General features: G+C 46.2%; 1 protein-coding gene across 4 annotated transcripts in view; it reads right to left on the bottom strand.

Annotated features, from left to right (window-relative positions):
- Nucleotides 1-8,066: 8,066 nt before the first annotated feature.
- The window catches only part of znf385a (zinc finger protein 385A), a 120,758-nt gene continuing 103,315 nt past the window's right edge, over nt 8,067-25,509 (bottom strand). For 3 of the 4 annotated variants that reach the window (XM_090202770.1, XM_036946870.2, XM_090202772.1), the window contains exons 5-8: nt 21,783-22,145; nt 14,692-14,876; nt 14,129-14,221; nt 8,215-13,071 (exon numbers count right to left, since the gene is read on the bottom strand). In XM_090202770.1, coding sequence (XP_090058896.1) covers nt 12,802-13,071; nt 14,129-14,221; nt 14,692-14,876; nt 21,783-22,145 — 911 coding nt within the window. In that variant the 3' untranslated portion in view covers nt 8,215-12,801. Of the gene's footprint in view, nt 13,072-14,128; nt 14,222-14,691; nt 14,877-21,782; nt 22,146-25,509 lie in introns of all 4 variants that reach the window. The other variant, XM_036946872.2, reaches the window with a different exon arrangement.

Below are 25,509 nucleotides of genomic sequence, written 5' to 3'. Positions count from 1 at the left end.
TTCAAAACTCTAAACACAATTAACACAACTTCCGTCTGTGGACCATACCATTTACACAATTCATGTTGTTTTCACCAAATATGCAGTTAATTAACACGTTTCTAAAATGCTTACATTGTCTTTACATACAAGCTTACCCAATACCAAAATTATGGATCTTTCTTGTCTTATTTAAAAATGCTTGCACACAGCATGCCAGAAATGAAGACCTAATGTTCAAAACCCTTAAATATAGTATAAAGCCTTTACTTCTGCAACAACAGCAGCTCAAAAGCTATATTGAAACAGCTGATAAGCATTTGTGACCCGATTCAGGAAACTAGGTTTAGGTCGCAAGTCAAATGCCTTCTCGAACATGTAAACTTTCATGTGCCTTAATATCAAACTTGTATGCCATCTGTAAATACAAATACAATTGTTAAATTACGAACCTAGTTTGTTTAGCCACAGAAAAAGTGAGCAACCTTCCCGCTAGCCATGATTGGCTGAGAAAATGAGTGGACTGGACATGCCACGAGATGAGTTTGGATTGGTCTGCCATATAATACGTGTAATCATGTCAAATGCAGCTTTTTTTTAAATGTATTAATTATTAAAACTTCATAAACCTAATGTCAAGTTAAAGTGTACAGTTAGCTAGCTAATGTTAGCTGGCTGGCTCACTAGCTAACATTATGTGTATGCTCTCCACTTTCTGGTGGACTGAGTTTTGAAGTCAGGGGAATTTGAGTATGATAGCTAAGAAGAAAACACCAGTCTGGATTACATAATCAAACTAAGGGCAACCATGCATGGCATCAGACAGGAGACGTGTCTAACCATTATGTATGTAAGATAGTCTAGCTAGCTACATTTTCAGATATTACACGTTTCTAATTTTGACAGAAATTTGTTTAATTTGAAGTGTACTGTTAGCTAGCTAACATTAGCTGGCTGAGTCACTAGCTAACATTATGTGTATGATCTTAATCTTCGTATCTCAGACATGACTAGTTATAGACATAGAACCTGGTTGTTTAGCTACCTGCAGATTCATGCAAGGTTGTAACTTCATGAGTTGTGATTATGGTCCATTGTTTAGCTAGCTAGCTACATGTCTTAACAAAAGACTCAACTCTAATTCTGACAAAACATTTTCATTTGAAGTTAGTGTATTGTTAGCTAGCTAGCTAGCTAACGTTAGCTGACTAGCTAGCTAGAGTGAGACTAGCTAGCTAGGAGAGTGAGACCAAATCATGGACGCTGGACAGAGTGGATTTCAGCTGTAACAAAAAGGCAGTTTATTGAGTCAAAAGATATCTTGTCCTGCAGTTTAACGTGCACGGACCTGATTCATATAGCTCAGAAGGAGTTAGCTGGAAAAGGGACCTAGACAAAGGTTGTAGCAGATTATATACATGGAATAATGTAGGTGGAGTCTTGTCATGGTGGTCTTCTGACTGGTCCCGAAGAGTTGGAGGCGGGCCTGCTCCAGCCAGAGCAGGAGCCCCAATGGTGCACAGCAGAGTCCTCTGCTCTTGGCACCCGACCAGTAGAGGGGGGTGGAGTGTGTGCGTGTGTCCAGGAGTCGTGAGATAAGGGGAACTGAAACTGGCAGTTTATGGCTGGGGGTAGGGTGCTTCCTGTTTGGACAGGGGTGCGTGCAATGACTTGAGTCAGGCGGCTTAATATATGTGCTTGATATATGAGCTATGTATATGTATATGTGTATATATGACACTAGCTAACGTTAGCTGGCTGGCTAGCTAACGTTAACTGGCTAGCTAGCTAACATTAGCTGTCTGGCTCGCTAACTAACGTTACATCATGCATTGGTATACATTGTTTACCTAGCTAGCTATCTAGCTACATTTCTTAACAAAAAAACTCTAATCTTAGTGTGCCAGAGCCAGAATAACTGATGCATTTTTGAATGCTCAACACCCATTGAATATGTCCGGTGTCAGGCAACAAAGCGTATTTCAATTGTTGCCAACAGCACAGTTACGGTCATCAAAGCTCTGGATAACATGAGAACTGCCTAACCAGCTCTGCTAGGGGAGTAAAATGGTCAGAGTGGAGTGTTCTCTCATTATGTGTCTGGAAGTAGCTAGCCAATGTTAACCAGTTAGCTTGGGTGCTTGACTGTCGTTATTAGGTCAGAGCTTTCACAACAAATCTATTTATTGGCCAGAGCGTCCAGTGTGTGCTCTGAATGCGAAACGCTCTGAATTTACGAACTGACAATCTGACAGCACAGTTGCAGTCACCAACACTCTGGATAACATAACAGCTTAACCAGCTCTGCTAGGGCGAGTCATGTTCAGTGAGCTGTTCTCTCTCTCTCTTAGATGTCTGGAAGTAGCTGGCAAGTTAGTACAGAATGCACAGATCAACCATTAAAGAGATGGGTAGGGTTAAGGCTTGAGAGGGTGTGAACAATGCTGAATGTGTGTAGACAAAGAAGGGCTCTCCAATAGTAGTACCAAAACATTGAAAGACGGTTTTCTCAAAAGTGAGTTTACAAGATGATCAACTTTCAAAGCAAAATGAATTTCCAATTGTTTCCTCAAATGCAATGTATGATATACAATTCTGTAGCTCGGAGTCTCTACTTTTATCCAATGTAAAAAACTGAAATTCAAATGTTGATACATAAGACGGAATCCAGGTGGTGAGTCACAATTTTGAATGAACAGATCATTGAAACATTGAGAAATAGCTGATTTACTGTAAGTTGTGTAAAATAGACCAACCACAGCTGATTCCAATCTCAATCGGAGACGTAGCCAGGTGTTGAAGTCCTTTCAATTACATGGACATACACAGTAAAAAAGGGGGACTCTTTGGATTGATTTTGTTCAATGTGGATACAGAACAACACAGAGAGAGAAAAAAAATATATGTCTGGACAAGGGAGAGGAATAGTTGGACCAGGGAGAGGAATAGTTGGACCAGGGAGAAGAATAGTTGGACCAGGCAGAGGAGTAGCTGGACCAGGACAAGGGAGAAGGAGAGGTAGCTGAGATGAGTAAGAATGTGTGGTGGTGTTCAAAGGAGAGTAAGAGCTGTTGTCACTGATGAAATAAGAGCCACAATCATAAACCATGGTCTATCACTGAGAGAGTCTGGTGAAAGAGTCCAGCCTAATACCATGGTCTATCACTGAGAGAGTCTGGTGAAAGAGTCCAGCCTAATACCATGGTCTATCACTGAGAGAGTCTGGTGAAAGAGTCCAGCCTAATACCATGGTCTATCACTGAGAGAGGCTGGTGAAAGAGTCCAGCCTAATACCATGGTCTATCACTGAGAGAGTCTGGTGAAAGAGTCCAGCCTAATACCATGGTCTATCACTGAGAGAGGCTGGTGAAAGAGTCTAGCCTAATACCATGGTCTATCACTGAGAGAGTCTGGTGAAAGAGTCCAGCCTAATACCATGGTCTATCACTGAGAGAGGCTGGTGAAAGAGTCTAGCCTAATACCATGGTCTATCACTGAGAGAGGCTGGTGAAAGAGTCTAGCCTAATCTCAGATGGTCAACAGTGGTTTCCATTATCTGGAATTTCAACAAACCAACAGGTAAGTAATGCATTTCACAAGGGCTTCTTCTGTCATTACTGTTGCTATGTCCTACAGTAACTGTAGGCCACCAGTCCCAATGCAAATACATATGTAGTATTTTTGTTGCTCTAAAGGACACAACATCTTCCTCCCTCTGGGGGAAGAGGACAGCACCTCAGTGAAGAACAAGAGCCATTGTAGGATTGGTCATCTCTGACAATGCAATAAAACTGAGAGAAATTCAGGCCAGAATTGTAGAGGACAACCTGATATTTCACAATGTGGAAAGCATCAGCCTGACTACCATCGTAGTAGTACCATTTTAGTACCATTTTTTGAAAGGAACAGTGAGCGGGGTCAAGTAACTCCAATATGTCCAGGTATGATGTCTATCCAATATACATACAGTAGGACATACTGAAAAGCATTTACACATAATGTTTCATTTCTTTGAGAGAGTCATGGAGTTGGAGGCTAATCCGACCCCACATTAAAATACTTATGTAGACGAGGCAGGGTTTAACCTGGCAAAAACACGTCAGCGTGGAAGAAACGTCATCGGGAAAAGGGCCACTGTTGATGTGCCGGGTCAGAGAGGAGAACATTTTCACAATGTGTGCTGCAATCTGGAGTGCTGGTTTGGTCCTGCAGAAATTACAGATTGGTCCCTACAACACTGAGTGCCTTCTTTTGTTTTTAGGTGACCTCCGCCAACAACTGGTGCCAGAAGCAGAAAGGGCACCGCTGGGAGGAAACATGAGGACATTTGTGATTGGGTGGGACAATGTAGAATTCCACCATTCACATGCAATCACAAACTGGTTTGCAGCCCATCCAAGAAAGTTTCCCTTTTCCTCCCCCTTACTCACCTTTCCTCCCCCCTACTCACCTTTCCTCCCCCCTACTCACCTTTCCTCCCCCCTACTCACCTTTCCTCCCCCTTACTCACCTTTCCTCCCCCTACTCACCTTTCCTCGCCCCTTACTCACCTTTCCTCACCCCTACTCACCTCCCCCCCCACTCACCTTTCCTTCCCCCCTACTCACCTTTCCTCCCCCCTACTCACCTTTCCTCCTCCACTACTCACCTTTCCTCCCCCCTACTCACCTTTCCTCCCCCCTACTCACCTTTCCTCCCCCCTACTCACCTTTCCTCCCCCCTACTCACCTTTCCTCCCCCTTACTCACCTTTCCTCCCCCTACTCACCTTTCCTCGCCCCTTACTCACCTTTCCTCACCCCTACTCACCTCCCCCCCCACTCATCTTTCCTTCCCCCCTACTCACCTTTCCTCCCCCCTACTCACCTTTCCCCCCCTACTCACCTTTCCTCCCCCTATTCACCTTTCCTCCCCCCTACTCACCTTTCCTCCCCCTTATTCACCTTTCCTCCCCCCCTACTCACCTTTCCTCCCCCCTATTCACATTTCCTCAACCCCATTGAGGATTTTTTTCTGCCTGGAGGTAGAAAGTGTATGATCATCGGTCACATGACCAAATGTTCTTCCTGGATGCAATGGATGCCGGCTTCCAAGGTGCATAGTGAGAGACGACATAGGACATGTGGCAAAATGCTGAAGATCGTATAGGTTAGAACAGGACTGTGCATTTTGGGGGATTTTCCCTTCTGTGCCCTTTTTACTGTAATTGTGTTAAATTTTTACACATTTAGAACCAAAGGTCATGTATGTTGGATGTGTTGTTGAACCAAAGGTCATGTATGTTGGATGTGTTGTTGAACCAAAGGTCATGTATGTTGGATGTGTTGTTGAACCAAAGGTCATGTATGTTGGATGTGTTGTTGAACCAAAGGTCATGTATGTTGGATGTGTTGTTGAACCAAAGGCCATGTATGTTGGATTTTTTGTTGATCACTGGCAGCAATTTGCTAATAAAGCTTTCACTGCAGCAATTCTGTCACTTCCTATTTTTTTCTGCTGTACATTCTATAAAGTAATGATGGCTCGTTCACTTTTAGATAGTATGTTGCCCTAAAAATGCACTCATTCGACACTCAATCAAAAAAAAATGTAGAGTGGCGTACAGTGAAAGGAAAGTGAATTCTCAAAAACAGGGGATGTCATATTGTCTATTGTATGCAGGTAGAAGTGAAACAGGAAAAGTAATGCAGTTTTTAATGCCGTCAATAGTTAGTGTTTTGAAAGTCTTAAGTATAGGTAAACACTTGTCAGCAATTGTAAAAAATAAAAACTAATGTAAATACATGTGACTTGTTGCGAAGGTACATCACCAAGCTGTGTGTGTGTGTTTGAGAGAGAGAGTGTGTGTGAGTGGATGTTGTTGTTAGTATGATGGAAATAGATCAACTGTAGAGATTTACAATAGAGATGTGTTAATGTTTTAGGCCTGTACTGTACCTACTGTATTAGTACCGGTCGTTTAGTTTTACTGTGTCTTCCAATACCCTGGTTATAAAGACAGAGTGGCTAGTGACCATCTGCTTTCTGTCAACATAATGGTCACATTATTGACCATCAAGGCATGTCTTCATCTGGGTCTGTACATCGTCTCAGAGTAGGAGTGCTGATCTCGGATCAGGTCCTTCCTGTCCATATAGTCATTGTGATCTAAAAGGTCAATCAGATTTACATAATGCATGCATACATTTTTACGTATGGGTGGTCCCGGGGTCAAACCCACTATACTGGCGTTACAAGTGCCATGCTCTACCAAGTGAACTACAGAAGACCCAGTAATGTTGCTGTCACTATGACGATTGAATAGTACATAACACTGGCTCTATCTAGTGGTGGGATGGTGGCTCTACATCAGACAACTGAGTCTAGGGCACCAGCTGTTCGTCCTGCTTGTGATCAGCAGCCAAGCTACAGTATCCGTCTATATAAGCAGGCTTGAGGCCCACTGTAAGAACTACTAATCCTCTGGCATGTCAACAACATAGCTCAGGCAGTAGGAAGCTCTCTCATCCATTTATATGCGGCTGATACAGTCTTATACTCAGCTGGCCCCTCCCTGGATTTTGTGTTAAATGCTCTACAACAAAGCGTTTTTAGTGTCCAACAAGCTTTCTCTCTCCTTATCCTTGTTCTGAACACCTCCAAAACAAATGTCACGTGGTTTGGTAAGAAGAATGCCCCCCTCCTCACAGGTGTGATTACTACCTCTGAGGGTTTAGAGTTTGAGGTAGTCACCTCATACAAGTACTTGGGAGTATGGCTAGACGGTACACTGTCCTTCTCTCAGCCCATATCAAAGCTGCAGGCTAAAGTTAAATCTAGACTTGGTTTCCTCTATCGTAATCACTCCTCTTTCATCACAGCTGCCAAACTAACCCTGATTCAGATGACCATCCTACCCATGCTAGATTACGGAGACATCATTTATAGATCAGCAGGTAAGGGTGCACTCGAGCGGCTAGATGTTCTTTACCATTCAGCCATCAGATTTGTCACCAATGCTCCTTATAGGACACATCACTGCACTCTATACTCCTCTGTAAACTGGTAATCTCTGGAAGACCCACTGGTTGATGTTTATTTCTAAAACCCTCTTAGGCCTCACTCCCCCCTATCTGAGATATCTACTGCAGCTCTCATCCTCCACACACAACATCCGTTCTGCCAGTCACAATCTGTTAAAGGTCCCTAACGCACACACATCCCTGTCTTTTCAGTTCACTGCAGCTAGGCACTGGAACGAGCTGCAACAAACACTCAAACTCAATAGTTTTACCTCAATCTCTTCATTCAAAGGCTCAATCATGGACACTTACTGACAGTTGTGACTGCTTTACGTGATGTATTGTTATCTCTACCTTCTTGCCCTTCGTGCTGTTGTCTGTGCCCAATAATGTTTGTACCATGTTTTGTGCTGCTACCATGTTGCGTTGCTACCATGTTGTGTTGCTACCATGCTGTGTTGTCATGTGTTGCTGCCATGCTATGCTGTTGTCTTAAGTCTTTCTTTATGTAGTGTTGTCTCTCTTGTCTCAATGTGTGTTTTGTCCTATATTTATATATATATTTATTTTTTTCAATCCCAGCCCCCCGCAGGAGGCCTTTTGCCTTTTGGTAGGCCGCCATAAATAAAAATATCTAATGAAAATGAAGCCATCCATTCTGAGAAAGCTGGGACATTCAGCGACAGAATGTACTGCTCTAGAATAGATAGAATGTTTCGTCATTCCAGAATCCATAGGAATTGAACCTTCTAGAATTTCATCATTTGATATCTGATGTGATGATCAGAGACATATATTTATTTATATCTAAACATACGGCTCTACTGATGATGAAATAGCGGAGCCGACATGCATTAAGGATATAATGACAGTGCTGGTGAGCTGGTCAATTACGTGTGGTGACATTCATTGTATATCGTGCCTGATATATGTCTATGTCCGGTCCTATATATTGCAATAGGTTTGACCCTGGCCCAAAGGTATGTCATCTCCCGCGGAGTATTTTCTATTGAAACCGTTCAAGTTAAGGTGGAGCCTTGTGTCTTTTGAACTCGGGGACGGCTTTGACTCACACAAGGAAGCTGCGGAGGTTTCCTTCTTCAGTTTATTGATTTATTGACATAGATTTTTTTTTTTTTTCACCATTCGTTTCTCTCGACAGACACCAATAGCATTTTCGTAAAGTATATTTTTTTGTTTAAAATTACATTTATAATATTTTACTCACATATGTATTTTATTGGTTCATTTTTTTTTATTTATTATTATTGCAATAAACAAGAGTAGCCAGTATGAGTTGGGTATTGCTACAATTCGACATACAAACTCTTACTTGTCCCCTCTGACAATGAAATTCAAAAAAAGTACTTTATTGGCAAGACACGGTTTCACCAAAGTGTCTCCATCTTTATCGTTCTCTGGATGTTTTCCAAATGGCACCCTATTCCCTATAAAGTGCACTACTTTTGACCAGGGCAGTACATAGTGAATAGGGTGCCATTTGGGCAGCATTCTCTGCCTCTGGTGATTAATAAGGATGGAATAAGGCTAAGAGCCTACACACAGCTACCAGGACACCTGCTCAGAAAATATGTTCAACAGTTTGAATAATTACATGAGGATGTACGTACCATTTGAGGTGACTACGATATGAACATAGATGTGAATTTCAACTTCATGGATCTAACAGTGACAGAATCAAACCCTTTGAACTGATCGGTTGGGTCATGGTTGTTAATGATGCTTCGTCAACCTTATATCAAGAAACAATCGCTTAACGTCTGTGCCTGCGTGGGCGGGTTAAGGTTTGTCTCCTCTATTGTGGTCGGCCACCCTGCCTGGGTTAAGGTTTGTCTCCTGTATATCGTGATAGGCCACTTCTGTTCCAGCCATGGCTTCTCTGGTCTCTGATTGGTGGAGAGTGGGGAGAGCAGGTCTCAACACACACAATGTTACACAGGGTGCATCTGAAATGGCACCCTATTCCCTATATAGTGCATTACTTTTGACCAGAGCGCTATGGGCTTAGTGTACCATTTGGGACGCAGACATAATGATTACACACCAACATGAACAAGAGCACTACTCCAAGTACACTTTTTAACTTCACTACAAAGGAAATCGTCTCCACCAAGTCAAGATCAAGTTTAAGATCAGGATTAAGATCAAGTTAACCAAAAGAGCACATTGGTGGATAAACTGACTGAGTCAGCTCTTACATAATGGCATTGATATAATCATGTATTCTGTCATATCAGGATTTATTACTCAATACTCAACCTTATTTCTCACACACGAAAATGGAACACAACGCAACAAAAACACAAAAAAGTCCAAACTAAATGAAAACATCTTGTCAGATCAACTTTAATGCCAGCTACCTGGCGTGTACGTACCGTTCCCCAAGCAGAGATTGGCTGCTTTCCAATTCTCTCTCTTTCACCCATAAGTGTACACTTGTTCACACCCCCTTATTTAAAAGCATTGGATTTTTGCAAGCATGATTTACGCCATGTTCCTTACACCAGTCAATTTTAAATCCACGAGGGTGGGTGTAGGATTGCACACTTGGGTAGGTCAGAGAATTGGACCACAGCCATAATTACCGTTGGATTAGACCCCTCTAATATTAATGGCCCTTCTTCCCTAAACCGCTTCTTTATTGTCCTTCTTCCGGCCCTGTCCCAAATCGACCTCTAGACCCTTCAACCTATGCACTTGAAGAAATCTTAAGATGATTCAATACACAATATGGTAGTAGCGCAATCTGGTCGACTGATTGACTCGATGGCATTGTTGTGTCCAATCCGCTGAGATCGCTGCAAGTGCATAGGGTCTAGGGGTCCATTTCGTATTGGGCTTCTCTACTGTACCCTCTGCAGGCCACCTCCTCTGTGGACGAACATAAAAGGCCTATTATCAGGCACGTTTCCCATTCATAGGACCAGGAGTTTTACATGTCTTTTACTATGGTTGAGTTTGACTATGTGACTCGACCATGTGACCTGACCGGGACAAAATGCATTTAAACACATCTAAGACCCAGAGTTCACTGTACATTACCCTGTAGTGTACAACACATTGTTTACGCTTAACAACAACAAGTTAACTCTCCGATCAAAGGTAAGACATTAGAACACATTGCTTCTCGCTGGAAGGGCAGTGTACATCTCCGTTTGGGGTGGTGTTCATTAGGGCACTTTTTGCAACAGAAAACGAACGCCTGGCGTTTCTTATTGGACGAGTTCAGGTAGTACCGCCCTGTTCAGCTCCGTTTCGGGCTAGTTTTCCTCCGTTTTGAGGCCGCCGTGAACACGGCCCAGTGCTACAGCAGTGTTCAGCAGGGCAGGCTTCTCTTCGTCTAATTCTCAGTTCAGGTAGCCTACTGTAGGTGGACAGCACAGTCTCAGTCTCTGCATCCGGTATCTTACCAACTCCTAAATATTCCACCCGTCTCACTTCCACCCGTCTCCAACCATTCCCTCCTAAATAGATGTTGTATTTATTATTATTTGAACGTCACTATAATTGTGTAGGTAACTATGGAGATGAACCAACCAACCCAAAACACAACAGAACTAAACACTGATCAGTCACGGTGAAATAATACACATAGCATTGCATGGCTTTCCGTTTAAAGACAGGAAGGCGTGGAAGTCCAAAAGAAAGAGGGCTGGGCAGGGTATCCCAGGCCTGTCCTAAATACACTACGTGTGACCTTGCTGTGCTAGTGCTCCGGGGTGGTTGTCACTTAAGTTCAGTGTCTTCTCTCTCTCTCTCTCTCTCGCCCTCCTCTCGCTCTCGCTCTCTCTCTCTCTCTCTCGCTCTCGCTCCATCTCGCTGTGCCGCTCTCGCTCTTTGTCTCTCTCGGGGGATCTGGTAGAGATCGTTTGGAAGTTCGCGGTCCCGTTGTTGCCCTTATGTAGCCTTAAACCAACCCTCCGGATGGAAGAGGATGAGAGAGAGGGGGGGTCGATCCAGTGATGCATAAGAGAAGACCCTGACCCTTCCGGACCCCAGAACTACAGGCCCCAAACAGAGAGAAGGACAGGGAGACATACAGGGAGATACTCTATGTAGAGATACTGTACACTGGTCACACCACCAACACTGTATGGAGTTCATATGGGGGGGGGGGGGGGGGGGGTTGCATAGGTGGATGGAATCCGGAACCCTGTGCTTTATCACAGATACACAAATCATTCTCTCCGCACGCTCTCGGGGACACACACAAACGCACACGAGAACAGACTATCGTGTGGTTGTACTTTGAGGACTAAGACTCACATTGCGGTCTCACTGAGTAGTAGATGCTAGAATACCAGTTAGAGTATATGGCAAGGTTCCAGGTTACTGTGTTAAAGGGGCAGTATGAACCAACGCATGCCTCCTCTGATCTAGCTCCTCTCTCTGTTCTCGCGCTCTCCTATCCTGTGGAGAGGTTTAGCTGTGATCGTTATGGTGGTTGACACACTCCCCCCCCCCCGCAGCCATCTTTGTTGTTACAATCTATTTTCAAACGCCAGCGTGTCTCCGCCTCCTCCACAGTGCCTCTGGGTCTAGATATCCAGTGACCCACACTGGTCGTCCTCTCACTTAGCCCTGCCACAAAGTACCCCAGAGTCCTGCTCCCTTTCTCCTCTCTTACCCCTCTCTCCTTTCTCTCCCCCATAATTACCCTACACTCTGTCCCCATTAGGAGAACCCTTTTTGGTTCTAGAGGAACTCTTTTGGGTTCCATGTAGAACCCTCTGTGGAAAGTGTTCTACGTGGAAGCAAAAAAGGGTTCTTCAAAGGGTTCTCCTACGGGTACAGCCAAAGAACCCTTTTAGGTTCTAGATAGCACCTTTTTTCACAATCACCTTTACAGTCCTGTTCTCTTCTCTCCTCTGCCCCGCCCCCACGCGTCCCACATCAAGATGTGACCATCCCAATCCTGTTGTCACCCACAGTAATACTCTAACAAGGCCCTATAGGTCCACCAATAGGAAGAGAGCCTAGGGGTCACCCACAAATGGGGAACAAGGTTGCCTGTTTCGTTTGTGCCCCCGAGAGCGGGAGGAGAAATGTACAGTATTGTGGAATATTGCTATACTTATACATGGCTACACACGTTTATAATAGCTAAGAAGAAGACCACTGAAAAGCAGCTAGCCTACTGTACTGGCATACTATAGTAACAATATTCTCTTGGTTTGGAGGTGCATAGGAAGAGGTGGAGGTGAATAGTAGACTAAGTACACGTTAGACCAGAATGATGAGGAAACCATACATACTTATAGTGTGGCCCAGCACATACTGCACTGGAATAGTTAGCTGCAGTGGAGGGGTGTGTGTGCGTGTGTGTGTGTGCGTGCGTGCGTGCGTGCGTGTGTGCGTGTGTGTGCGTGCGTGCGCGATCAGTCTCATCAGTTTGTTCTATCGCTGTATGCAGTGATGGATCTCACAGTGTGTGGGGGAGAGGGAGGTGGGGAGGTGAGAGACGAACAGGGGAGTCTATCCAATGCATACTGTGTATCGCTCCTCCTATCGCTCTCTCTCTCTCTCTCTCTCTCTCTCTCTCTCTCTCTCTCTCTCTCGCTCTCTCTCTCCATCAGTCGATCACTCGCAGTCACAAGTCTATGAGATGGAGGGAGAGTTTCAGGTCAGGGTGCCCTCTTTCCCTTTCTTTTCTACTCCTCTAGATGTTTTTTACGTTTGATTTGTTCACCCATGATTTGTTTAACCTATCAATTGCTGTTTGTCGTTTATTTTGATTATTTTCTTCACAGTGTGCTTTTGGAGTGGCTGCTCCTGACTGGCCGAGGTGGAGGGGGGTGGAGTCAGTAAGGAGAGAAGAGGATTGGCCCGTGGGAGGTACGCATGGGTCCGGGGGCGGGTCTTAGGATGGCGTGGCTGAGAGGCGGGCCCTGTAATAGGTGGTGGTGGTGGTGATGCGAGGGGTGGTGGACGGAAGACGCTGCGGCGCGAAGCTGAGCCAATTGGTGGTTTGAGGAAGCGGCGGCGGCCATCGCTGCGGCAACCGCCAGGGGACTGGGCAAGAGACCAGCGCCCAAACATTTGGAGAGATCCTTAGAGAAGGTCAGAGAGGACTGAGGGGAGAGAGAGGCAGAGAGCGAGGGAGAAAGAGAGGGAGGGAGAGACGGATACAACGTTTAAGTGGCAGAAGGTGAACACAAGGGATTCAGGGGAACAGATATAGAAATTGCATTTCAGTTTGAACCTCTTTGATCTCACAACACAGAGGTTTCTACTCAAACTATGTTTCCAGCCAGCCGGAATCTACTCAGAGGAGGCTGCTGGGAGGAGCTGTAGGAGGACGGGCTCATTGTAATGACTGGAATGGAATTAATGGAACGGAGACAAACGCGTTGTCTTTATTTGTTTGGTACCATTCAATTGAGTCCATTCCAGCCATTACAGTGAGCCCGTCCTCCTGCAGCTCCTCCCAGCAGCCTCCTCTGAATCTACTTTACCATTAAGTACTGACTACTCAGGAGACAGCCAAACCTCCTCTCGTTAATTAACTGTCTGCGTGTTTGAGATAGACAACAATGCCCTTTGAACTTCACAGAATCACTGATCTACCATCCCCCTCGCGTCCCAAATTACTACCCAGCCTTAATCAGGCTGATCCAGTTGTTAATCTGATCTAGCCCTGGCACGATAATCTGATCTAGCCCTGGCACGATAATCTGATCTAGCCCTGGCACGATAATCTGATTTAGCCCTGGCACGATAATCTGATCTAGCCCTGGCACGATAATCTGATCTAGCCCTGGCACGTCAATCTGATCTAGCCCTGGCACAATAATCTGATCTAGCCCTGGCACGATAATCTGATCTAGCCCTGGCAAGATAATCTGATCTAGCCCTGGCATGTTAATCTGATCTAGCCCTGGCACGTTAATCTGATCTAGCCCTGGCACGTTAATCTGATCTAGCCCTGGCACGATAATCTGATCTAGCCCTGGCACGATAATCTGATCTAGCCCTGGCACAATAATCTGATCTAGCCATGGCACGATAATCTGATCTAGCCCTGGCACAATAATCTGATCTAGCCCTGGCACGATAATCTGATCTAGCCCTGGCACGATAATCTGATCTAGCCCTGGCACGATAGTGGTCGTAGAGGTGAAAAGTTACCGTGAGGTCAGCCCCCCTGTGCTTCTTGTGTCGGCTGAGGAGTGGGTTGGGTTTCCCTGCCACTCCGTCCCGGTGCCTTCGACTAGATATGTGCTGCAGAGCGAGAGAGAAAGAGAGAGGGGGAGAGATTAGGAGAGAGAGTGAGAGAGAAAGAGAGAGGGGGAGAAATTAGGAGAGAGAGCGAGAGACAAAGAGAGAGGGGGAGAGGTTAGGAGAGAGAGCGAGAGAAAGACAGGGTGCAGTGTTAGACAGCAGCCAGCCAGACAGACAGGTAGTGTTGAACTCTGACCTCTTGAATTCTCTAACAGCCGGTCCCAATCTACTCCCTAACTCCCTAACCCTTCAACGTTTGCAGATCTGAATAGGTATAATCAGGGTAATGGTGGAGCTAACAAGGCAGGGTTTAGCGAATTTGAACTAGCTGAGCTCTGGACTAAGTAGCCTAACTGCAATATATAAGGTACAAATGATAGGTAAACAAAACCAGTAGTCTCTAGTTAGGAGATTAAGAGGAAAGAAAAGATACAGTATGATGCCCCGCCCTTTCTTTCCATCACTCTCACCTGCTTGAGCTGCAGTTCGGAGTTGACCCGCACGTTGCAAATCTCACAGTGGAAGGTGCGTTCCTGAGTGTTGGGGTCCAGCGGCCCCCCTCCCAGCTCCCCTGGGAGTTTGGGGCCCAGTCGAGGGTACGCCTTAATGGGACCCAGCCCACTGCGAGCCTCCAGGATAGTTTTGTGTTTGGTACCTACACACACACACACACACACACACACACACACACACACACACACACACACACACACTTTCTTTAATTGACTTAAAGAAAATGGTGTCTAACAATCCCACAAAGGGATTGGTCAAGACACAAAAATAAGTCTTCAGTTCAGGATGACATCACCCCCAAGAACACTAACATGTACGCTATGCTGAACTCTTATGTGGCTCATGCTAACCCCATCGCAATTGCTAGAGCTCATCACCCATTGTAAACCTGGAATCCTTTCCCTCATACCACAGAACAGCATATGGTGAAGGAGAACTCAGCACACGTTCAGTTAGTGGAGTGGGACTGGGAGGTGTAGTGTAATATATTCGCCACTAGAGGGCCACAGTGATAAGGTAACGCTGGTCGTCTACAGAAGTGTTACTTTTGGACGTAACATAAGATGGTGTTTTTCAGGATCTCTGCATTGTCAGCAATGACGTTGGCACCGAACGGAAACACATCTTTAGATCTCTCTGTTCTCTTAGGGTAGCTAATTCAATGTTCTGGGTTCGGGTTAGCTTGACTGAGAGGTCATGTGGGTGGTTGTAGTAATGTCTTACAGGGGTCAACTGTCTAGAACAACATCTATACATTGAAGTCGACTCGTGCGTAGCTTTAGGTCTTGAAAGAATGGAAGAGCATGGTGAAGTATGTTCTGTGAGCTGCCTCTCACGAGCAGAAATATGAGTGTTCACATTTTTTGAATGGTTAGGAATACACAGACAGACAGCACTGACGACGTTGTGCCAAAATAGTTCCTATAATTAATTGCATGTTTTGCTCTTGCCTGAAAAATTCCAGTCATGTCCTACCCTCTGCCACCCCTGCCTGCACTCCTTCCTCCCCCGCTGTCCTCCCCCGTCCTCCCCCAATCCCAAACCACCAAGCAGTCTGGTTGCACTCTGTCTGACTGAGGGGTTTATGTGCATCCCAAATGGCACCCTATTCCCTATGGGCCCTGGTCAAAAGTGGAGCACTATATAAGGGAAAGGGTGCCATTTGGGGCGCAGGCTTTAACTTGTTCGATCAATCTTTGAGCTTTGAGAAGTGAGTTAGAGGTTACAGCAGGAGAACATGGGGAGTGGAGGTTGTCGGGGGAGGGGGGGGGGCAATGTCTGTAGTGACTGGTTTCACGTGTGGACAAAAATGTGCACTTTTGTTACTGCCTTTGTTCTATTCTGGGCCGACAATGGACGAACCCCCTCGGGGTGTTTTTCACTTGTGCTCTGCGAGCCGAGCTTGACTCATGTTTACAATTAACTAAAGTACTACGCAAACAGACAGGAGAAGTTTCTAAACATGAAAATAGACAAAAACACAGAAAGGAAACCATTGTGTAAACGTATGATCACGGTTGAATACACATCCATCCTTAACCTTGATCGCTCCTCTCTGTATGTAATGTATATTGTATAATGTATATATCACTAGCCACTTTAAACAATGCTATTTAATATAATGTTTACATATGTACATACTGTACTCTATACCATCTACTGCATCTTTATGTAATACATGTGTCACTTGCCACTTTAAACTATGCGACTTAATATAATGTTTACATACCCTACATTATTCATCTCATATGCATACGTATATACTGTACTCTATATCATCTACTGCATCTTTATGTAATACATGTGTCACTAGCCACTTTAAACTATGCCACTTTGTTTACATACCCTACATTACTCATCTCATACTCTCATACTCTCAGTACTCGATACCATCTACTGCATCTTGCCTTTGCCGCTCTGTACCGTCACTCATTCATATATCTTTATGTACTGTACATATCCTTTACCCCTTTACACTTGTGTGTATAAGGTAGTAGTTTTGGAATTGTTAGGTTAGATTACTCGTTGGTTATTACTGCATTGTCGGAAATAGAAGCACAAGCATTTCGCTACACTCGCATTAACATCTGCTAACCATGTGTATCTGCCAAATAAAATTTGATTTGATGTTTGTCGCACCGCTAGCCACACTGTCTGTCTCTTTGTCTGTGATGTTCGTCGCACCGCTAGCCACACTGTCTGTCTCTCTGTATGTGATGTTCTTCGCACCGCGAGCCACACTGTCTGTCTTACTGTCTGTGATGTTCGTTGCACCGCGAGCCACACTGTCTGTCTCTCTGTCTGTGATGTTCGTCGCACCAAGAGACACACTGTCTGTCTCTCTGTCTGTGATGTTCGTCGCACCGCGAGCCACACTGTCTGTCTCTCTGTCTGTGATGTTCGTCGCACCGCGAGCCACACTGTCTGTCTCTCTGTCTGTGATGTTTGTCGCACCGCGAGCCACACTGTCTGTCTCTCTGTCTGTGATGTTCGTCGCACCGCGAGACACACTGTCTGTCTCTCTGTATGTAATGTTCTTCGCACCGCGAGCCACACTGTCTGTCTTACTGTCTGTGATGTTCGTTGCACCGCGAAAGCCACACTGTCTATCTCTCTGTCTGTGATGTTCGTCGCACCGCGAGCCACACTGTCTGTCTCTCTGTCTGTGATGTTCGTCGCACCGTGAGACACACTGTCTGTCTCTCTGTATGTAATGTTCTTCGCACCGCGAGCCACACTGTCTGTCTTACTGTCTGTGATGTTCGTTGCACCGCGAGAGCCACACTGTCTGTCTCTCTGTCTGTGATGTTCGTCGCACCAAGAGACACACTGTCTGTCTCTCTGTCTGTGATGTTCGTCGCACCGCGAGCCACACTGTCTGTCTCTCTGTCTGTGATGTTTGTCGCACCGCGAGCCACACTGTCTGTCTCTCTGTCTGTGATGTTCGTCGCAACGCGAGCCACACTGTCTGTCTCTCTGTCTGTGATGTTCATCGCACCGCGAGCCGAACTGTCTGTCTCTCTGTCTGTGATGTTCATCGCACCGCGAGCCACACTGTCTGTCTCTCTGTCTGTGATGTTCATCGCACCGCGAGCCACACTGTCTGTCTCTCTGTCTGTGATGTTCGTCGCACCAAGAGCCACACTGTATGTCTCTCTGTCTATGATGTTCGTCGCAACGCGAGCCACACTGTCTGTCTCTCTGTATGTGATGTTCTTCGCACCGCGAGCCACACTGTCTGTCTTACTGTCTGTGATGTTCGTTGCACCGCGAGCCACACTGTCTGTCTCTCTGTCTGTGATGTTCGTCGCACCAAGAGACACACTGTCTGTCTCTCTGTCTGTGATGTTCGTCGCACCGCGAGCCACACTGTCTGTCTCTCTGTCTGTGATGTTCGTCGCACCGCGAGCCACACTGTCTGTCTCTCTGTCTGTGATGTTTGTCGCACCGCGAGCCACACTGTCTGTCTCTCTGTCTGTGATGTTCGTCGCACCGCGAGACACACTGTCTGTCTCTCTGTATGTAATGTTCTTCGCACCGCGAGCCACACTGTCTGTCTTACTGTCTGTGATGTTCGTTGCACCGCGAAAGCCACACTGTCTATCTCTCTGTCTGTGATGTTCGTCGCACCGCGAGCCACACTGTCTGTCTCTCTGTCTGTGATGTTCGTCGCACCGTGAGACACACTGTCTGTCTCTCTGTATGTAATGTTCTTCGCACCGCGAGCCACACTGTCTGTCTTACTGTCTGTGATGTTCGTTGCACCGCGAGAGCCACACTGTCTGTCTCTCTGTCTGTGATGTTCGTCGCACCAAGAGACACACTGTCTGTCTCTCTGTCTGTGATGTTCGTCGCACCGCGAGCCACACTGTCTGTCTCTCTGTCTGTGATGTTTGTCGCACCGCGAGCCACACTGTCTGTCTCTCTGTCTGTGATGTTCGTCGCAACGCGAGCCACACTGTCTGTCTCTCTGTCTGTGATGTTCATCGCACCGCGAGCCGAACTGTCTGTCTCTCTGTCTGTGATGTTCATCGCACCGCGAGCCACACTGTCTGTCTCTCTGTCTGTGATGTTCATCGCACCGCGAGCCACACTGTCTGTCTCTCTGTCTGTGATGTTCGTCGCACCAAGAGCCACACTGTATGTCTCTCTGTCTATGATGTTCGTCGCAACGCGAGCCACACTGTCTGTCTCTCTGTCTGTGATGTTCATCGCACCGCGAGCCGAACTGTCTGTCTCTCTGTCTGTGATGTTCATCGCACTGCGAGCCACACTGTCTGTCTCTCTGTCTGTGATGTTCATCGCACCGCGAGCCACACTGTCTGTCTCTCTGTCTGTGATATTCGTCGCACCGCGAGCCACACTGTCTGTCTCTCTGTCTGTGATATTAGTCGCACCGCGAGCCACACTGTCTGTCTCTCTGTCTGTGATGTTCGTCGCACCGCGAGCCACACTGTCTGTCTCTCTGTCTGTGATGTTCGTCGCACCGCGAGCCACACTGTCTGTCTCTCTGTCTGTGATGTTCGTCGCACCAAGAGCCGAACTGTCTGTCTCTCTGTCTGTGATGTTCGTCGCACCGCGAGCCACACTGTCTGTCTCTCTGTGATGTTCGTCGCACCAAGAGCCGAACTGTCTGTCTCTCTGTCTGTGATGTTCATCGCACCAAGAGCCACACTGTCTGTCTCTCTGTCTGTGATGTTCGTCGCACCGCGAGCCACACTGTCTGTCTCTCTGTCTGTGATGTTCGTCGCACCGCTAGCCACACTGCCTGTCTCTCTGTCTGTGATGTTCGTCGCACCGCGAGCCACACTGTCTGTCTCTCTGTCTGTGATATTCGTCGCACCGCGAGCCACACTGTCTGTCTCTCTGTCTGTGATGTTCGTCGCACCGCGAGCCACACTGTCTGTCTCTCTGTCTGTGATGTTCGTCGCACCGCGAGCCACACTGTCTGTCTCTCTGTCTGTGATATTCGTCGCACCGCTAGCCACACTGCCTGTCTCTCTGTCTGTGATGTTCGTCGCACCGCGAGCCACACTGTCTGTCTCTCTGTCTGTGATATTCGTCGCACCGCGAGCCACACTGTCTGTCTCTCTGTCTGTGATGTTCGTCGCACCGCGAGCCACACTGTCTGTCTCTCTGTCTGTGATGTTCGTCGCACCGCGAGCCACACTGTCTGTCTCTCTGTCTGTGATGTTCGTCGCACCAAGAGCCGAACTGTCTGTCTCTCTGTCTGTGATGTTCGTCGCACCGCGAGCCACACTGTCTGTCTCTCTGTCTGTGATGTTCGTCGCACCGCGAGCCACACTGTCTGTCTCTCTGTCTGTGATATTAGTCGCATCACGAACCACACTGTCTGTCTCTCTGTCTGTGATGTTCGTTGCACCGCGAGCCACACTGTCTGTCTCTCTGTCTGTGGACTTTAACGTTATTTGGGGAAAGAGACAATATTGCTTCCAGATTGTGTGTTGATTTGTGCAGCTACTCTGCCCAGATTGAACTGCAGGCACTGTCGCTGTCACACACACACGTCTGAGTGTCTTTATCTCTGTTTTGGTTTAATATCTGTCTGTGCAGCGTAAGTGATCTTTGTGGGAGTTTGCATGTACGTACTTAATTAGTGCTTGAGTGCACATGCATACTGTAAGAAGAGATGAGAGGGAGCCCTCTGTTACACGATCAACTAGCAATCTTATCTCATTCCTTCATCACTGTGTCCTGCCCCTGGGGCTCAATCAAACATCTATTACAAAAAGCCTTCCAGAGGTTACTCTAATGATATCAGTGATCCTTTTTCCATTGGTGGACACTAAATCTACATTAAGCTGTTCATTGATGTGTATTATCATGTCTGGCTGACTGGTGGTCCAAGGCTATTCTTATTCCCTTAACAACACTGCCTTACTGCTGTGGCGTGGTAATGGTGATATGTAGAGACGTGTGTGTGTGTGTGTGTGTGTATGTGTGTGTGTGTGTGTGTGTGTGTGTGTGTGTGTGTGTGTGTGTGTGTGTGTGTGTGTGTGTGTGTGTGTGTGTGTGTGTGTGTGTGTGTGTGTGTGTGTGTGTGTGTGTGTGTGTGTGTGTGTGTGTGTGTGCGCGCGCGTGTGTGTGACATGAATCAGAACACAGAGGGAGTGAGGGCAAGTTAACTGCTTCCCAGGTTACAAACAAAGCCACTGAGACTGAGTGGAAGGTTTGTGGCTGAATGGAGTTGAGAGGAAACAAATACTATTTGAACCCAGGTCTGGATTCATAGCAGCTTTGTGGTTTTACAGGCTTAAAGAAACTCCTCCAGTGGTGAAGCATTAAGAGGGCCTCATCTACCAGCATTAACAGGACTTTCTCGGCGTCCTATTCAGGCTGAATGCCTGGGGTAACAGAGAACAGCTTTCTGCTGCATCCGCTTACAGTATCACAAGATACATCATGAATGTTTGAGTGGGAGACTCAATACCTTTCAGAGAATTATTATCAAGGCGTATTTGCTCTGTCACTGGACTGTGTAGGCCTGTGCTGGCTGGGTGATAGAGGACGTGTAGAAACAGGAAGGAAGAAGAGGAGAAATATGCTACTCGGGGCATGTTGGATCAGACACGACAGTAAAACCATTTTGGGAAGGAAGCTTTTGGTTGAAGAGGTTATATGCTTGGCTAGAGTCTAGCGCCTTTGATTTATTTGGTCATCAAGATACTTTTGTTGTAGAAGCACCCTCATCTGTGTTTGAACTTGAAACGCTTACCCCTTTTGGATTTTATTTTCCCTAAGTGCTGGATAAAATGAAAATGGCCGTGTTGATGAGGGTGACACAGGCCAGGCAGATGGGTAGAGGAGATCCGATCTGAGTCGAAATCTTTTATTTTTTTCATCTGGCACTCCACACAGGCTAAATCTCAAGCTCTCAAAGTATTTGACAGAAAACAAACACTATGTTAGCCCAGGTCTTTTGGTAAGGAATTCTCCATTAAGTACTGACTATTCAGAGGACTGCCAAGTGTCCCCTCCGAGATTAGTAACCTGAAGATGGTCACTGTCCATACATACATTTACATACCTTTGTTGTGAGCCTCCAGCTGTGAAAGGGAGTTGACGGCTACTTTGCAGAGTGAGCAGTAGAGGAGTTTCTTAGCTTTGTCCTCCTCTGTCTCTGGGCCGGCCGGGGCCCCGGGAGCAACAGGGGCCACCGGACCACCACTCTGGTCTGGGTTGGTGGTGCCGAAAGCCAGGGGAGAGTCAGAGGATTGGGGGAGCAGAGGAGGAGGGGTGAGGGTGGGGGAGGTCAGCATGGGACACACAGAGGGGGCAAGGGGGGAGTCGGTGGTGGGAGAGGTGGAGAGGGGAGGCAGGGGGTGTAGGGGCCCAGGCAGGGCCAGCAGAGGTCCCCCATTAAACTGTGACGACAGAGGGCGCGGTTCGTCTATAAAGAGGAAACACAAGGGGGAATCACTGTCAAATAAAATGCAGTGTTAACAAAACAAAAAATGAGTGAAGCATGTCACTGAAACTATAACGTGTTTACAATAGATTTCGGCGATGCTGTCCAAGTGTGTATGAGGTGAAGCAGAGTCAAGTTTTTTCTTAAAACATATAACCAAACACATCCCAACCCGAGCCAGAGGCCACTTCAACTACAACCCACTGGCTGGTTCAAAGATCACACACACACACCCCATTTTATCTTACTAAAGTGAAGGATTCCAAAAGAAAAACACTGGCTTGCCATGGGGAAGTATTTTAGGATTCAGTACGACCTTATAATTGTGAACGGTTCCTTCCTTTTAATCTGTACTACAGCAATAACCCATAAGGGAGGATTTGACCAAGCAGGCTGGGAACCAGGGACAGAAGCAACTATGTACATATACTTGTATATAAACACATGGCATATACAGTGGGGCAAAAAAGTATTTAGTCAGCCACCAATTGTGCAAGTTCTCCCACTTAAAAAGATGAGAGAGGCATGTCATTTTCATCATAGGTACACTTCAGCTATGACAGACAAAATGAGAAAAAAATAAATCATATTGTAGGATTTTTTATGAATTTATTTGCAAATGATGGTGGAAAATAAGTATTTGGTCAATAACAAAAGTTTATCTCAATACTTTGTTATATACCCTTTGTTGGCAATGACAGAGGTCAAACGTTTTCTGTAAGTCTTCACAAGGTTTTCACACACTGTTGCTGGTATTTTGGCCCATTCCTCCATGCAGATCTCCTCTAGAGCAGTGATGTTTTGGGGCTGTTGCTGGGCAACACGGACTTTCAACCATCCAAAGATGTTCTATGGGGTTGAGATCTGGAGACTGGCTAGGCCACTCCAGGACCTTGAAATGCTTCTTACGAAGCCACTCCTTCATTGCCCGGGCGGTGTGTTTGGGATCATTGTCATGCTGAAAGACCCAGCCACGTTTCATCTTCAATGCCCTTGCTGATTGAAGGAGGTTTTCACTCAAAATCTCACAATACATGGCCCCATTCATTCTTTCGTTTACACAGATCAGTCGTCCTGGTCCCTTTGCAGAAAAACAGCCCCAAAGCATGATGTTTCCACCCCCATGCTTCACAGTAGGTATGGTGTCCTTTGGATGCAACTCAGCATTCTTTGTCCTCCAAACACGACGAGTTGAGTTTTTACCAAAAAGTTATATTTTGGTTTCATCTGACCATATGATATTCTCCCAATCTTCTTCTGGATCATCCAAAAGCACTCTAGTAAACTTCAGACGGGCCTGGACATGTACTGGCTTAAGCAGGGGGACACGTCTGGCACTGCAGGATTTGAGTCCCTGGCGGCGTAGTGTGTTACTGATTGTAGGCTTTGTTACTTTGGTCCCAGCTCTCTGCAGGTCATTCACTAGGTCCCCCCGTGTGGTTCTGGGATTTTTGCTCACCGTTCTTGTGATCATTTTGACCCCACGGGGTGAGATCTTGCGTGGAGCCCCAGATCGAGGGAGATTATCAGTGGTCTTGTTTGTCTTCCATTTCCTAATAATTGCTCCCACAGTTGATTTCTTCAAACCAAGCTGCTTACCTATTGCAGATTCAGTCTTCCCAGCCTGGTGCAGGTCTACAATTTTGTTTCTGGTGTCCTTTGACAGCTCTTTGGTCTTGGCCATAGCGGAGTTTGGAGTGTGACTGTTTGAGGTTGTGGACAGGTGTCTTTTATACTGATAACAAGTTCAAACAGGTGCCATTAATACAGGTAACGAGTGGAGGACAGAGGAGCTCTTAAAGAAGAAGTCACAGGTCTGTGAGAGCCAGAAATCTTGCTTGTTTGTAGGTGACCAAATACTTATTTTCCACCATAATTTGCTAATAAATTCGTTTAAAATCCTACAATGTGATTTTCTTGATTTTTTTTTCTCATTTTGTCTGTCATAGTTGAAGTGTACCTATGATGAAAATTACAGGCCTCTCACATCTTTTTAAGTGGGAGAACTTGCACAATTGGTGGCTGAATAAATACTTTTTTGCCCCACTGTACAATATATGTTGAATATATGAAAATCTGGGTACAGAACAGAAACCTTATGAGGTGTCCGAGTTTTCCTCTCCTCTCAGTGATGTGGCTTGCTTCCCAAATGGCACCCTATTCACTTTCTAGGGCACTACTTTTGGCCGGGGCCCGTAGGGCACTCCCCCCTGGTCTCATCTTATTAAAATGTATCGGAGGAAAGAAGAGGAGAAAGAAATGGGAAACAGATACTCCCTTGGCAGTGGATGGATGTTTTTTCACCGGTTATTGTTGGCTGAGAATGAGATGGAGCCGGGGGAAAGTGACACAAGTGTGTTTTGAAAAGGGGTTCCACGGAAAACATCGCAAACACAAAACACACACACACACACACACTCATGCTAGGTCACACATTATTCATCCCACACACATACACACACTTTCTCTCTCTCCCACACATGTACAGTTAGTACACACATGCTTCTGGTCAGCCACTCCCATGCTGTAATGCCTCTGGTATTCACCCGACAAGGCACTTGATGGTGTTCCATAAAGACCCCCTAACTTTGGGTGGGTGGGGTGCAATCCAGAGTTCTCCCCTCCTCCCCCCCTCAGTTGGGGCACCAAACTCTCCTTCACCACCACCAACACTGTCACCACAGGACACACACACACAACCACCGACCACAGGATGTAGCTGCAGGCTGCAGGTGGGGGAGGGGTCGGACGGGACTGAAAGCCCTGCGGGATTATGGGTCTTAAAGGGGCTAGAGTGGGCTATTTTTGGGAAGAACACAAATATTGACTTTAACCGCTCAATTTTCTTTTCAGGATTTACTCATCCTCCTCCTCCTCAACAAGCTCTCACAGTCTCACTGCGGAATTAGACGTTTATCCAGGGTTGTTCCTGCTGCTCTGTATAGTTCCATTTCTCCAAACCTCAAATTTCAAAATGAAGGGCTAAGTTTAGCGTTATCCCGAATGGTTAAGGTAAGGGTTACGGTGTGGGATAGGGTTAAGAAAAAAAAACTCAATCCACCACTGGGCTCGAACACACCTCCTTCTGATCCAAAGTCATGGGATTACACCCAAGCCTCCTTGATCGGTGCTCACTGTTGCCCCTAGTAGCCATCTTTGAATGGATTTCCCGATGTCTTCAAATCAAATCAAAATCAAATCAAATCTCATTGGTCACACATATTTAGCGGATGTTATTGCAGGTGTGGCGAAGTGCCTGTGTTCCCGGCTCCAACAAGTGCAGTAGTGTCTAACAATTCACAACAATGCACACAAATCTAAAAGTAAAAGAATGGAATTAAGAAAT

The sequence above is a fragment of the Oncorhynchus mykiss genome, chromosome 16 (assembly GCF_057628025.1).
Source record: "Oncorhynchus mykiss isolate SJ-2025 chromosome 16, ASM5762802v1, whole genome shotgun sequence".
NCBI lineage: Eukaryota > Metazoa > Chordata > Actinopteri > Salmoniformes > Salmonidae > Oncorhynchus > Oncorhynchus mykiss.
Note: the sequence above shows the minus strand (reverse complement) of the source record. Positions and strands in the feature narration are given on the sequence as shown.